The sequence below is a fragment of the Pristis pectinata genome, chromosome 4, assembly GCF_009764475.1.
Source record: "Pristis pectinata isolate sPriPec2 chromosome 4, sPriPec2.1.pri, whole genome shotgun sequence".
Taxonomy (NCBI): Eukaryota; Metazoa; Chordata; class Chondrichthyes; order Rhinopristiformes; family Pristidae; genus Pristis; species Pristis pectinata.
Genome location: NC_067408.1, coordinates 104,205,452 through 104,220,740, shown reverse-complemented (window position 1 = coordinate 104,220,740; position 15,289 = coordinate 104,205,452). Strand labels below are relative to the sequence as shown.

Sequence of the window (15,289 nt, the reverse complement as noted above, 5' to 3'; positions counted from 1 at the left end):
GTGGTGTACATGGATTTTAGTAAGTTGTTTTATAAGTTCCTCATGGAAGGTTCATTCAGAAATTAGGAGGCATGAGATCCAGGAAACTTGGCTGTATGGATTCAAAATTGGCTCACCCATGGAAGACAGAGGGTGGTCATAGATAGAAAAATGGAGGGGTATGTGGGAGGCAAGGGCTAGATGGATCTTAGAGCAGGACAAAATGTCGGCACAACATCATGGGCCAAAGGGTCTGTACTGTGCTGTAATGTTCTGTGTTGTAATGTTCTGTGTTCTTACCCTGGGGAAAAGTTTCTGACTGTCTACCCTATATATGACTCATAATTTTAAAAACCTCTATCAGGTCTCCCCTCAGCCTCCGACACTCCAGGAAGAACAACTTAAGTTTGTCCAAACTTTACTTGTAGCTCATACCCTCTAATTCCGGCAGCATGTTGGTATTAGTATTGGTTTATTATTGTCACTTGTACCGAGGTACAGTGAAAAGCTTGTCTTGCAAACCGATCGTACAGGTCAATTCATTACACAGTGCAGTTACATTGAGTTAGTACAAGGTGCACTGATGAAGTACAGGTAAAAACAGTAACAGTACAGAGTAATGTGTCACAGCTACAGAGAAAGTGCAGTGCAATAAGGTGCAAGGTCACAACAAGGTAGATCGTGAGGTCAGAGTCCATCTCATTGTATAAGGGAACCGTTCAATAGTCTTATCACAGTAAGACTATTGATAAACCCCTTCCACACCCTCTGCACAGTCTCCACATCCTTCATGTGATGGGGTGACCAGAACTGCATGCAATATTCCAAGTGTGGTCTGACTGAAGCAGCAAGACTTCCTGACTCTTGCACTCAACACCTCCACCAATGAAGGCAAGCATGCCTTATGCCTTCTTTACCACCATATCCACTTTCAGTGAACTATGGACCTGGACCCCAAGATCCCTCTGTACCTCAATGCTATTAAGGGGCCTACCACCGACTGTATACTTTGTCCTTTCATTTGACCTCCGAAAGTGCAACACCTCAGACTTGTCCAGATTAAACTCCATCTACCACCTCTCGGCCAATATTGTCAATATGAAAATACAGCTCTTTTTTTTTAAAGAGGTAGTTTCCTCCGATATCAAAAGAACAAACTGGTGCAGGAACTCAGCAGGTCAGGCAGAATCTGTGGAGGCAAAGCGGTGGCCGACAGTTCAGATGGAGCCTCTGCATCTGGTCTGTTGCCAATTCCGGCACATCCAGTCTCCTGTGCCGCCAGTTTCCTCCTCAAAGCTGGCAGCCGGCTGACATTCGATTTCATTTGATCGATAACAGTACTTAGCAACAATGGTTTCGTTTTCCTGTGAAACGTCGTTGGCTCCTGTGGCTCTATATGGAAATCATTGGTTCATTCTTGGTTCAATCGCGGACCCAGCCCGCCCGAGTATTTAAGAACGTTTCAGCTCTGAGCGGCTTTTCATGAACCGCACCCATTCCCCGTCCGCCAAATACAGGTACGTGCTTATTGGGCGAATTCATTTAGGTTTTATTTCGTAAGACAGACTCGCAATCACTTCTGCCATTTCCAAACTGCCCTCCCCCCAAAAATTATAAATATCTACTATTGCGTGCAATATTATATTGCGTTATGTAATGCATTTAAATAGTGTTTAACTTCCTTGCAGCATCCGTTTCCGTTATTCCAGTATGTTTGCCACAAGGGATGTCTTCCACAAGGAATGTTGACGCCGAGGGCACGATTTTATCTAAGGGAGGGTGAGGGAGGGAAACACGTTGATGTAATTTGGTTCTGGGAGATGTTCGTTAACCATTTCCCTCCGGGCTGGTGCAGTCCCCACCCATCTCCAGGGACTTCGGGGAGGTGATGGAGGGTGTTGTGCAGCAGTTGGGAGCTCACAGAGATGGTGTGGAGACGACAGTGTGTGGCTATTGTTCAAGTTTCGACCAGCAAACGTGGGGGAGGGAGTGGGGTGGATGGTAGAACGGTACATTACAGATAACAGATCTTAAACAACAGGGGTTATCTCTGACAAGGTAGCAGTGCCCTGCAGCAGGCACAGAAGCCCTGGAGTCTGCCTTCACCCACCACGTTTGGATTGGTGTTGAAAGAGTCAGCCTACCTGGTCCATGCTGGTGGGGGCAAGGGTAGGGGGCGGGGTGTCAGTGAACTTGGAGCACAGGACAGTGTTTGGGAGATAAGTAACATTGGCAGTTCAGCGAGACCAGGTGGCGGGGTTGGGCTGGAGTTCGGAGGTCAGTAGGGCTTTGCTCCGTGGGACCTGAGGACATTAATAGTGCGGGGGCTGGAGGTGTTGGTAGCTGGTTTGTGTTGGGACCTCTGGCTTGGTGGGACTTAGTGATAGTTCACACCGTCCACCTTCTTGGAAGGAGCGGATGGCTCAGACTCAGCACCGGGCAGGGTCTGAGCCTCTATCAGCAGCAACACTTCTTCACGCCTGTTTCAGCTTTCTTGCAGATCTCGGACGCGGGATTCCACTCAGCTTGTGTTGCAAACGCCCTTAAACCGAGTGCCTGAGTAACACACACACAAACACGCACAAAGCGCTGGCAACAATTTCAGCTGTGGTCTGAAAATGGTCCTTCAGACACAGAAGGTGGAATCGCCCTCTTGAGTCCAAAGTTCACTTGTCGGTCTTTGATGTGGTGTCAGGTTGATTTACATTAATGGCGAGACTCCGTATGCCGATCTCTGGCATGATGTTTCCGCACCTGTTGCGGGTTCAGTCGCCTGGCTCTGTGTTGCTTAGTTCAGTCGCTTAGTCGTTGTGTCTGTGTTGCTGTTCATGGTCTCATCACTGTTATGTCTGTTGCCCATCATTTCCACTTGTGTGTTATGTCCTGTTTGTACCATCGATTGTAAATGTGTTGGCTTTTTGTTTCTCAAGGAAAGTTGTTCATCCAGAAATATCATGTTGTTTTAAAACGTATGGTCACTTCTGTGTGTGGTTGAGTTTTTATTTTCTGGCACCTTGAGCACTTTAATAATTCTGCTCTTATCAGTTTGTCCAGTAGGGTAGCTCAAAACTTGAGTGTTGTGGGTGTTGGCTTGTGGGTTTAAGGTTGCTATGCAGTGACTCCAGAGATTGTGGAATGCAATGTGAGAGACAATCCTGCAATAATCTGGATGCAACAAATAACCTGCTGGAGGAACTCAGTGGGTTGGGCAGCATCTGAAGGGGGAAAGGAATTGTCAGCTTCCTTCAGGTTGAAACCCTGCATCAAGGTTTTGACCTGAAATGTCAAGAATTCCTTTCCCTCCACAGATGCTGCTCGAACCACTGAGTTCCTCCAGCAGATTATTTTTGCCCCAGATTCCAGTATCTGCAGTCTCTTGTGTCTTCATAATCCTGATGTATTCCGCCAATCTTCATAGTCTTCATGACCACCAGCGTTCCTTGATACAATTCACAGAATGCAAACCATGTGCATGTAATGGAAGCTGTCAGTGAACCCTTAAGGAAGACTGGAGATTTTAAATATTAGGTGTGCACATGTATGACTGTCTAAATTCTGTCAATGGTAGACGTACTGGAAATACTTTGTGGGTTTTGTAAACTGCAATCTCTCAACGTTCTTTCTCATTGCCAGTTTAATCTGTGAGTTTGGCGTTGAACATGTGACTAATTTTCTCACTGCCTTATTTATTCCTACACCCGAGATACTGGACGTGGTAGTGTGGTGGGCAGCACGGTAGTGTAGCGGTTAGCGAAAGGCTACTACAGTGCCAGCAATCCAAGGTTCAATTCCTACCGCTGTCCGTAAGGAGTTTATACGTTCTCCCTGTGTCTGTGTGTGTTTCCTTCGTGTGCTCTAGTTTCCTCCTACATTCCAAAGAGGTACGGTTTAGGAAGTTGTGGGCATGCTATGTTGGTGCTGGAAGCACGGTGACACTTGCAGGCTGCCCCCAGAATACTACGCAAAAAGATGCATTTCACTGTGTGTTTCGATGTACATGTGACTAATAAAGAAATCTTACCTTACTACCCTAAAGAGGAAATATATAGAACATAACAAGAATATAATGTCACAACACCACTGGTTCAAGTGTTACTCTTGAGATTTAAGGTGATATTGAAGGAGGTGCTTTCTAATCTTTCACTGTTGACACATTAAAGCATGCATCTAGCTTCCCTTTAAGGTGGATGTAAAGCTTCCTGCCTCATACACATACTTTAGAGTCAGTGATGCATAGATTGGACATCATCCTGAAACATTAATTCTATTTCCCTTTGTACAGATGCTGCCTGAACTGCCGAATATTTAAGGCATTTTCTGTTTTCAGATTTCTTGCATCAGTAGTAATTTGCTTGCAGCTTCTATTGTGAAATAATGTGTCAGTGATTTATTTTACTCAGAGGTGCATTGCACATTATCAAATGCCTTTTTACTTCTGGCAATTTGCCCATAATCACTTTAGCTGATGGTAGCAGATATACTCTAATCAATTGATTTAAAACTGCCTTGAGGAAGGCTCAGTGTGTTCTACATCTAATGTTGAAAAGATTTTTATATGTGGATAAGCTGCACTATTTGGCTTTTCTAGCTGTTAATTTGCCACTTGCATATTCTAAGGAGCGATTTACAGTAGCCAAGTAATGTAGCTCTGGGAAGAGGGAGGAAACCAGAGCACCCAGGAGAAACTTGCACAGTCATGGAGAGAATATGCAAACTCCACACAGACAGCACTGGGGATCAGGATCAAACCCAGGCCCATGGACCTGTGAAGTAGCAACAACAATGCTGTTCTACTATGCCACCCAATAGCATGGTATTATAACACAACATGCAACACCAGACTGTGTTCTTTATCAAATGCATCAACGTTGTTGAATGAAATGACAGCGTCAACATTGTTGTATAAAGTGACAACCTTCTTTAAAACTAACATTTTGTTTTTCTTTGAGTTTAATCATGTACATCTCACACATGGGATCATTTGTTGGTATTTTGTAATTGAGAAATGAAAATGGAAGATAAATCTTTAATAACTTCCACAGATTATCTGCAAAATTTCCATGAATTCCATAAGCAAGAATTCAAAGCATCACAAATCTCGAAAATCCCATTCATCAAGAAGAGACACAGCAGGGTTCAAGGTACTTCATGCCCAATGTACACAAAGAGCATCAAAGTGTCAAAGGCTGAACATGGCATGGTTGGCAGATAACCAATTCTGACCTATTCCCCAGCATTTTACAATGGCATAGCCGAGAAGGGTCCAGCCCCAGGTATTCATGGGCTGTTTGGGGGAGAAAGGGGATGAAGAGTCAGACTTGATGCTTAGCTCTCCTAATGTTTGAGGATTTTGGAGCTTTCCAGAAGTAATCAGTAGATCTCCATTGGAACCAGGAGACCAGCAGGTTTTCCTTTTCCTTTCCTTGAGAGGTAACAGAGCAAAAGTTATATTTGTCTCCTTCTACCCTCCTCTCACTTCCTGAAATTGATGGTGAGGGATTAGTTCACACAGCGAAACTTGGGAAACAAATGTGAGATGATCTGAGTACTAATATGTCACATGATGCTTTACCCAAGTGCTTTCAACTATGTATTTCAATTGGAGAAGTGTGAATTTTCGTAAACCAGATGGTAACTATACAGTGGACCATGAACAAATTAATAAATCTTTTAAAGAATTTTATACTTCTTTATACCAATCAGAATTCCCTGAGGATTCTACATTAATGCATGCAGTTTTAAGGGACCTGAAGACTCCAAAATTATCATGTAATGAACGTTCAATATTAGATGCACCCATTTTGGAGGAAGAAATAAAGAAAGCAATTTTTTCAATGAATTCGGGTAAAACACCTGGTCCCAATGGGTATACAGTCCAATTTTTTAAATCCTTTTCTGATCTTCTTTCTCCCTGGTTAGGAAAAATTTTTTAAAGGTTCCCTATCAGTGGGTAAACTACCACAATCCTTTTATGAAACTACTATCTCTTTAATTCTTGAAAAGGATAAAGATCCCACTGAATGTGCAGCTTATAGACCCATTTCTTTATTAAATGTGGATTCCAAAATATTTTCCAAAATATTGGCTTCTAGATTGGAAAAGCTTCTTCCTCGAATTATCTCTGATGACCAGACAGGATTTATCCAGAATCGTTATTTGCATTTTAACATTAGGAGGTTAATGAATATTATATATACCCCCTCATCCAAAATTCCAGAATGTGTTTCTCATTAGATGCTGAAAAGGCCTTTGATAGAGTTGAATGAAATATTTATTTAATACACTTGAAAAATTTAATTTTAGTCCCAATTTTATATCTGCGATCAAATTGATTTATCATACACCTATGGCTTCAATACTTACTAATAATCAGAGATCCGCTCTGTTCAGGCTTTTTTGAGAAGTAGACAGGGTTGCCCTCTAAGTCCTTGATTATTTGATATTGCTTTGGAACCCTTGGCAATTGCCCTTCGAGATTCTTTTAACATATTTGGTATCACTCGTGGACAGGGGATTCATAAGGTATCTCTATATGCAGATGACTTGTTACTTTATATTTCTAACCTGGAGGAATCCATCCCTGCAGTATTATCACTGCTTGCTCAGTTTAGTGTTTTTTCTGGTTATAGATTCAATCTTAAGAGTGAACTCTTTCCATTAAATATGCAAACCCCAATTTATAGGCAATTACCACTTAGATTAGTAACAGACCATTTTATGTATTGGGGTGTTAAAGTTACCAAGAAGCATAAGGACCTCTTTAAAGTTAACTTGTTACCTCTAATTGATCATGTTAAACTATTATTTACGAAATGGTCCCCATTATCTCTATCATTGATAGGCTGAATTAATGAGGTTAAGATGAAGATTTTACCAAAATTTCTATATCTATTTCAGGCGATTCCAACTTTCATCCCAAAATCTTTCTTTGACACAATTGATTCTAAAATTCTTTCAGATATATATGGCAGAATAAAAACCCAAGGTTAAGTAAGAAATATTTACAAAAATTAAAAAAGGATGATGGCATGGCTTTGTCTAACCTTAGATTACATTACTGGGCAATTAATATCAGATTTAATTTTTTGGGCACAAGATTTAGATGTAATTCAATGTCCCATACCTTGAGTATGCATCAGTGCAAGGATTTTCATTAGTTTCTATTTTAGGAGCCTCACTCCCTTTTGTACTTACTAAATTGAGTAAATATATGACTAACCCAATAGTTAAACATACAATACAAACAAGGTTTCAATTCCGTAAATTCTTTGGATTGAATAAATTTAACTTATCCAGCCCTATTCAATCTAATTTTTTTTCTTCCAGCCATCCAGAATTGACTCAGCTTTTTTGTGGAAAATGAAGGGAATAACATGTTTCTGTGATTTATTCATTGATAACTTTTTTATCTTTTGAACAGTTGTCTAATAAATACAATTTGCCTAAATCACACTTTTTTCGATACTTACAGATTGGAAATTTTTTAAAAGTTACTATGCCTTCTTTTCTGACTCCATATAAAATTGAAATTACAGAAAAAATTTTAGGCTTTAATCCCTATCAGGAGGGCTTGATAGCAATAATTTGTGATCTAATTATGAAAATACATCCAGATACACTTGATAAAATTAAGAATGAATAGGAAAGAGAACTCCAGATACTTTTACCCACAGAGACATGGAAGGAAATTCTTCAATTAGTTAATACATCTTCAATGTTTGCCAGGCACTTTGATACAATTTAAGGTGGTTCACAGGACCCATATGTCGAAGGACAAGTTAGCCTGTTTTTATCACCATATAAATCCTATATGTGATAGATGTAATTTGGAAGTGGCTTCCCTGACACATATTTTGGTCCTGTCCTCTTTTGGAAAAAATATTGGAAAGACATTTTTAACATTATTTCAAATATATTGAATATTGATTTACAACCTCACCCAATCACTGCAATTTTTGGGCTACCAAGGATGGAATCTGGCCACTTATCTGCTGCTGCTTGTTGTATGATTGCCTTTTACATCAATGGCCAAGTGATCCATTTTGTTTAAATGGAAGGATCCAATACCTCCCACTACTTTTCAACGGTTTTCTCAAACTATACCATGTTTAAAGTTAGAAAAAATTAGGAGTGGCACTCATGATTCTTCGCTTAAATTTGAGGAAGTTTGGAGTCCATTTATTCAATATTTTCATATGATATAGATCCCTTTTCAATAATCTTTGAACTTAGAGGAGCGGAGTTGACGACATAATAATGCTCTTTGTTCATCGAGAAATATCAGTCCAGTTTTTTTTCTTTTGAAATTTTTTTTTAGTTTGTTTCGTTTTGTTACTTAGAATTTTTTTTCATTTGGGTTTTTTATACAAGAAATCTTTTACTTTCTCTTTTTGATTTTTTTTGTAATATATTCGTTTACTAAGAAACCATGGGGCCGAGAATATTATTTTTTTATTCTTTATGACTACATATGTCATGATTGTCCTCCCGATCCCTTTGTATTATGTGTATAATTACAGATGTTGTATGTATTAATCTGTATTAATTTGAAAATTAATAAAAAGATTGAAAAAGAAAGAAGAGTGAATTTTATACCTGACTCCTAGCATAAGTCTTTTCGATGTAGCTTATTCCTGGAATAAACATGAACTAGATGTTGATCTGCTATCATTCATCTTGACTACTCAGACAGCACCTGAAGGTTCCCCTCCAAGTCAGTCACCATCCTGACTTGGAAATGTATCACATTTCTTCACCAAATCCTGCCAACTCCCTTACCAACATTGTTGTGGGAGTACTTTCCCCACTCCAGAGGAAGTGTGAGTATTGCAGAGGTTCAAGTTGACTCCCAATCAACTGTCTGAAGGTGGTGTTACATACCAGCAACAATAGAAACACAATGAGCCATGTTTAAATGTTAGAATCTATTTATTAATAACTACTTGTAATAATAAGAGAAATAAAAACGTTAGATATCAGACATTGACCCCAAAATAAGCCGAAGTGTGTGTGTGTGTGTGGCCAGTTCCCAAACCCCAAGTCTAGGAACAGTTCTCAAAGTTCAGTTCAGCAAGTCATGAAGCAAAACAATGAGTAAAGACTTCTGAAAACCATGTTAGAATGTAGAGAGAATATAGAGAGCAGTTTACAAATTCCACAAGTTCCACGATGGAACCAATTTGACACCTCAATCGCCAAAGAACTCTGCTGCTGGGTTCGAGAATCAGCTCACAGATATATCTGCCACTTCGAGGGCACTCAATACATGGCCACCCACAGATATACCCGATTCCTGGCACATGTTAATGACGAAGTGGACTCCGCAAATTGCTCCAAAAATCCATACATGGATTATAAAGTGACAGTCTCAATGATTGTGCTTCACTCGTTAATACAGAGACTGGCAGTCATTGCTACCATCTCTGTCTGTGCAGTTGCCAGCACATTAGTGAATTTGCCAACAGACTTTTACATTATTCCAGTTATAGTCACTTTTTCCGTTCCCACTCATAGCAGTCAAATAAAGCCACACACACTACCGTTCAGGTGCCTTAAAGGAACTTTCACCAAATAGCAACCTGGCTCGTAACAGTAGTTAGTGATGGGAAAGAGATGCCAGAGATGTCTTCATAGATGTCCTTTAGACAGGGCAGAATTTGTTAGGTGCATCCAGAAGGGTTTCTTAAATCAGTATGTAGATAGTCCAACGAGAGGAGGAGCAAGACTGGACCTGGTGTTGGGAAATGAGCCTATGCAGGTGACCGACCCTTCAGTGGGAGAACACTTAGGGAACAATAACCACAACATCTTGAGTTTTAAGATGGTTATAGATAAGGATCGGTATGGACCTTGCTGAAGAGTATTAAAGTGGAGCAGGGCAACAAGATTATTAGGCAGGAACTAGGGAGAGTTAATTGGAAACAGCCAGTTTTGGGCAAGTCCACATCTGACATGTGGAGGGTGTTTAAAGACCATCTATACAGAGCACAGGACAGGTATGTTCCAGTAAGAAGGAAGGACAAGGATGGCAGGGTAAGAGAACCTTGGATGTCGAGAGAGGTGGTGAATTTAGTCAAGAAGAAAAAGGAAGCCTATGTAAGGTTTAGGAAGCTAAAATCAAATGGAGCCCTTGAGCATTATGGAGAAGCTAGAAAAGTAGTCACGGCGTATGAGGAGAGCCAGGATGGGCCATGAAAAGTCCTTGGCAAGTAGGAGTAAAGAGAATCCCAAGGCAGAATATACACGCATCAAGAGCAAGAGACTAACTAGGGAGAGGGTAGGACCACTCAAGGGTAAAGGAGGGAACATGTGCCTGGAGGTGGAGGATAAGGGTGAGGTCTTTAATGAGTACTTTACATTGGTATTTACCAAGGAGAAGGACGTGGAGGATAGGGAGATCAGTGTGGAGCATGCGAATTTTCTAGGGCATTTTGAGATAAAGAAGTAGTGTAGGGTCTCTTAAAGAACATTAAGTTAGATAAGTCCCCAGGGCCTGATGGGTTGATGGGTTATACCCTTGGTTATTGAGAGAGGCAAGAGATGAGATTTCTGGGGCCTTGACCAAGATCTTCATGTCATCTCTAGCCGCAGGCGAGGTCCAAGAGGACTGGTGAGTAGCTAATGTTGTACTATTATTCACAAAAGGAAACAGGGATCATCCTGGAACATATAAACCAGTGAGTCTCACGTCAGTGGTAGGGAAGCTATTGGAGAGGATTGTTAGGGATTGGATTTATGAGCATTTGGAAAACCATAGCCTCATTAGGGACAGTCAGCATGGCTATGTGCAAGGCAAGTCATGTCTCATTAACTTGACTGAGTTTTTTTGAGGAGGTGATGAAGGTGATCGATGAAGATGCTGTCTCCATGGATTAAAGCAAGTCATTTGACAAGGTCCCTCACGGTAGGCTCATCCAGAAGATTGAGATGCATGGGATTCACAGTAACTTGGCCATTTGGATTCAGAAGTGAGGGAGGGTAGTGATCAACGGGACTTATTCTGGCTTGAGGTCTGTGACGAGTGGTGTGCAGGGATCTGTACTGGGATCTCTGCTGTTTGTGATATATATGTATGTATGTATATGACCTGGATGAAAATGTGGATGGGTGGGTCAGTAAGTTTGCAGATGATACAAAGATTGTTGGTGTTGTGGATAGTGTAAAAGATTGCCAAAGGATACAGCAGGATTTTGATCAGTTGCAGATATGGGTGAAGAATTGGCAGATGGAGTTTAATGCAGCCAAATGTAAGGTGTTGCACTTTGGGAGATCAATTGTAAAGGGACAGTACACTGTTACTGGCAAGGCCCATTCAATCCAGTTATGTTGCAGCTTTATAAAACTCTGGTTTGACTGCATTTGGAGTATTGCATTCAATTCTGATACCAATACCAATACCCATTATCGGAAGGCAGTGGAGGCTTTGGAGAAGGTGCAGAAAAGGTTTACCAAGATGCTGCCTGGATTAGAGGGCATGTGTGATAAGGAGAGGTTAGACAAACTTGGGTTGTTTTCTCTGCAGTGGTGAAAGCTGAGGGGAGACCTGATAGAAGTTAATAGGATTATGAGAGGCATTGATAGAGTAGACAGCTGGTATCTTTTTCCCAGTGTCAACATGTTTAATACATGCACTTAAGGTGAGAGGGGGTAAGTTGAAAGGAGATGTGCAGGGCACGGATTTTACAGGGTGGTGGGTGCCTGGAGCCTGCTGCCAGGGATGGTAGTGGAGGCAAATACAATAGAGGTGTTTAAGAGGCTCTTAGATAACCACATGGGCGTGCAGAAAATGGAGGGATTTGGATATTGTGCAGGCAGAAGGGATTAGTTTAGTTAGGCATTTCATTACTAGTTTAATTAGTTTGCACAACAGTATGGGCTGAAGGGCCTGTTCCTGTACTGTACTGTTCTCTCTCTCAAACTGGGGAAAAATATGGACTGAACAATAAGTTTTGCTTGATGATCAATCAACATGGGTGAGTATTGGTGCAGAGCTAAGAAGTCGTTTTTCTATTTTAGGAAAAAATGGAAGTTGACTACATGGTACAGACAGATACAGTTTCCTTTGGGCAACATGTACCAAATGAGGTACAAGATGGTGTGAATGAAATTCTGGTCCCCAGTGGAGACATCACTAACTCCACAAAGCCTGGCTTTCAGAATGATGTCTGGCTGTCTGCGTTTGGCGTGGCAGAGGCACGACAAGAACAGAGAAGTATTTCAGTTAAGGTAAGTGACCTTATTTTATGAAGATTACAATGAGATTTGCCCCCAAGCTTCCATGAAATTGCAACCCTGCTTTTTACTCTTTCTCCTGAATTAGACCATAAGACATGAGCAGGATTAGCCCATTTGGTCCTTCGAGTCTGTTCTGCCATTCGATCATGGCTGATTTATTTTTCCCCCTCAACCCCATTCTCCTGCCTTCTCCCAGTAATCTTTGACGCCCTTACTAATCGAGAACCAATCAACTCTCTGCTTTAAATATACCCAATGACTTGACCTGCCCAGCCGTCTCTGGCAATGAATTCCACAGATTCACCACCCTATGGCTAAAGAAATTCCTCCTTATCTCTGTTCTAAAGGGATGTCCTTCTATTCTGAGGTGGTGCCCTCTGGTTCTCGACTCTCCCACTACTGGAAACATCCTCCCCACATCCACTCTATCCAGGCCTTTCAATATTAGGTAGGTTTCAATGAGATTCTTCCCCCCCCCCCCCCACCACCACCATCCTTCTAAACTCCAGCGAGTAAAGGTCCAGAGCCATCAAACACTCCACATGCATTAACCCTTTCATTCCTTGGATCATTCTTGTAAACCTACTCTGGACCCTCTCCAATGCCAGCACATCCTTCCTTAGATATGGGGCTCAAAACTGCTCACAATACTCCAAATGTTGTCTGACCAACACCTTATAAAGCCTCAGCATAACATCCTTGCTTTTATATTCTAGTTCTCTTGAAATGATTGCTAACATTGCATATTCCTTCCTTATTACCGACTCAAGCTTCAAGTTAATCTTTAGGGAATCCTGCACTAGGACTCCCAAGTCCCTTTGCACCTTCAATTTCTGAATTTGCTCCCTGTTTAGAAAATCGTCTCTACTTTTATTCCTTCTAGCAAGGTGCATGACCGTACACTTCCCTACGCTGTATTCCATCTGCCATTTCCTTGCCCATTCTCCCAACCTGTCCAAGTCCTTCTGCAGACTCTCTGCTTCCTCAACATTACCTGCCCCTCCACCTCTCTTTGCATCATCCACAAACTTGGCCACAAAGCCATCAATTCTGTCATCCAGATCATTAACATATAACATGAAAAGCAGCGGACCCAACACCGACCCCTGAGGAATACCAATAGTCACCAGCAGCCAAACAGAAAAGGCCCCCTTTGTTCGCACTCTTTGCGTTCTGCCAGTCAGCCAATCTTCTATCCATGCTAGTACCTTTCCTGTAATACCATGGGCTCCTATCTTGTTTAGTAGCCTCATGTGCAGAACCTTTTCAAAGGCCTTCTGAAAATCCAAGCAAGCAACATCCACTGACTCTCCTTTGTCTATCCTGCCCGTTACTTCCTCAAAGAATTCCAACAGATTTGTCAGGAAAGATTTCCCCTTAATGAAACCATGCTGACTTTGGCCAATTTTATCATGTGCTTCCAAGTACCCCGAAACCTCATCCTTAGTAATGGACTCTTAACATGTTACCAACCACTGATGTCAGGCTAACTGGCCTACAATTTCTTGTCTTTTGCCTCCCTTCCTTCTTAAAGTGTTGACTGACATTTGTGATTTTTCCAGTCCCCCAGAATCATTCTTGACTCTAGTGATTCCTGAAAGATCACGACTAATGCCTCCACAATCTCTTCAGCTACCTCATTCAGTACCCTGGGGTGTAGTCCGTCCAGTCCAAGTGACCTATCTACCTTCAGACCTTTCAGTTTCCCAAGCATCTTCTCCTTAGTAATAGCGACTACACACACTTCTTCCCAATGACTTTCTCGAATTTCTGGCATGTTGCTGATGTCTTCCACAGTGAAGACTGATGCAAAATATTTATTTAGCTTGTCCGCCATTTCCTTGTTCCCCATCACTACCTCTCCAGCGTCATTTTCCAGCTGTCCAATGTCCACTCTTGCCCCTCTTTTACACTTGATATGTCTGAAAAACTTTTGGTATCCTCTTTTATATGATTGGCTAGCTTACCTTCATATTTCATCTTTTCTCCCATTATTGCTTTTTTAGTTGCCTTCTGTTGGTATTTACAAGCTTCCCAATCCTCTAGCTTCCCATTGTATGCCCTCTCTTTTGCTTTTATGCTGTCTTTGACTTCCCTTGTCAGCCACAGTTGCCTCATCCTCCCTTTTGAATGCTTCTCCTTCTTTGGGATGAACTGATCCTGAGTCTTCCGAATTACTCCCAGAAATTGCTGCCATTGCTGCTCTACCATCATCCCTGCTGGGGTCCCCTTCCAATCAACATTGGCCAACTCCTCTCTCACATCTCTGTAGTTACCTTTACTCAACTGTAATACCGATACATCCAATTTTAACTTCTCTGAAAATTGCATTAGGTTAGACCAAACGGACACTGGGAAATTTCTGTTACTTTGCTCAAGTAAGTGTGCGAGGTAAAATGAAAGAAAGGCACGTGTAGCACTTAGCACAACATCGGGTTATCCCCAAAAGCACCTTAGCCATTGAAGAGCTCCATGTGTGTAAATGAAAATCCACATTTTTCCTTAACTTTACATACCTATATTTTGTCATACATTTACTGTCTTCCTAATTTCCCCCTTAATTTCACTTGCACTATGTGCCTCTCTTGTGCCTCTGTTGTGCCTTTCATTGTGCCTGTGCACACGTACTTGTGCATATGAAAATAAACTCAACTTTGACTTTGACTTTTGACCTTCCGTACCCCTTCAGGCATTTTAGACTGTTGAGTTCACAATATATATTATCTTGTATACCTACAGTACCTTGTACACTTCCCAGTGTCCATGTTGGTTTAGCCTTGGAAGTTCCCATTTATTTCCTTTTTGGGAATATATTTGGTCTGAGTCCACACTGTCTTCTCCTAGAAAATCGCCCAACTGCTCAAACATTCAAAAGGCTGTTTCCAGTGTTACTAAATCATATTTTGGCCTGGTAAAATTGGTCTTGTCTCACTTTAGAGATTTTATTCCTTGTCTGTTTTCATCCTTGTGCATAACTCTGCTAACTTTTACCGAAGAATGATCTCTTACTGAAGATGGTCTCCATTACCATTCTTTCCAAGGACAAAATTAATTCCTCAAAATACATACTGTTCTC

At 41.4% G+C, this 15,289-nt stretch overlaps 1 protein-coding gene across 2 annotated transcripts in view; it reads left to right on the top strand.

The window, feature by feature from the left end:
- The first annotated feature begins 1,489 nt into the window (after positions 1–1,489).
- Positions 1,490–15,289, top strand: part of LOC127569933 (interferon-induced GTP-binding protein Mx3-like) — an 81,245-nt gene continuing 67,445 nt past the window's right edge. The window contains exon 1 of one of the 2 annotated variants that reach the window (XM_052015012.1): positions 1,490–1,496. Coding sequence is in view for 1 of the 2 variants with exons in the window: in XM_052015013.1 (XP_051870973.1) it covers positions 5,040–5,120 (81 nt within the window). In the remaining variant the exon portion in view is untranslated. Of the gene's footprint in view, positions 1,497–5,034; positions 5,121–15,289 lie in introns of those variants that run through there. The other variant, XM_052015013.1, reaches the window with a different exon arrangement.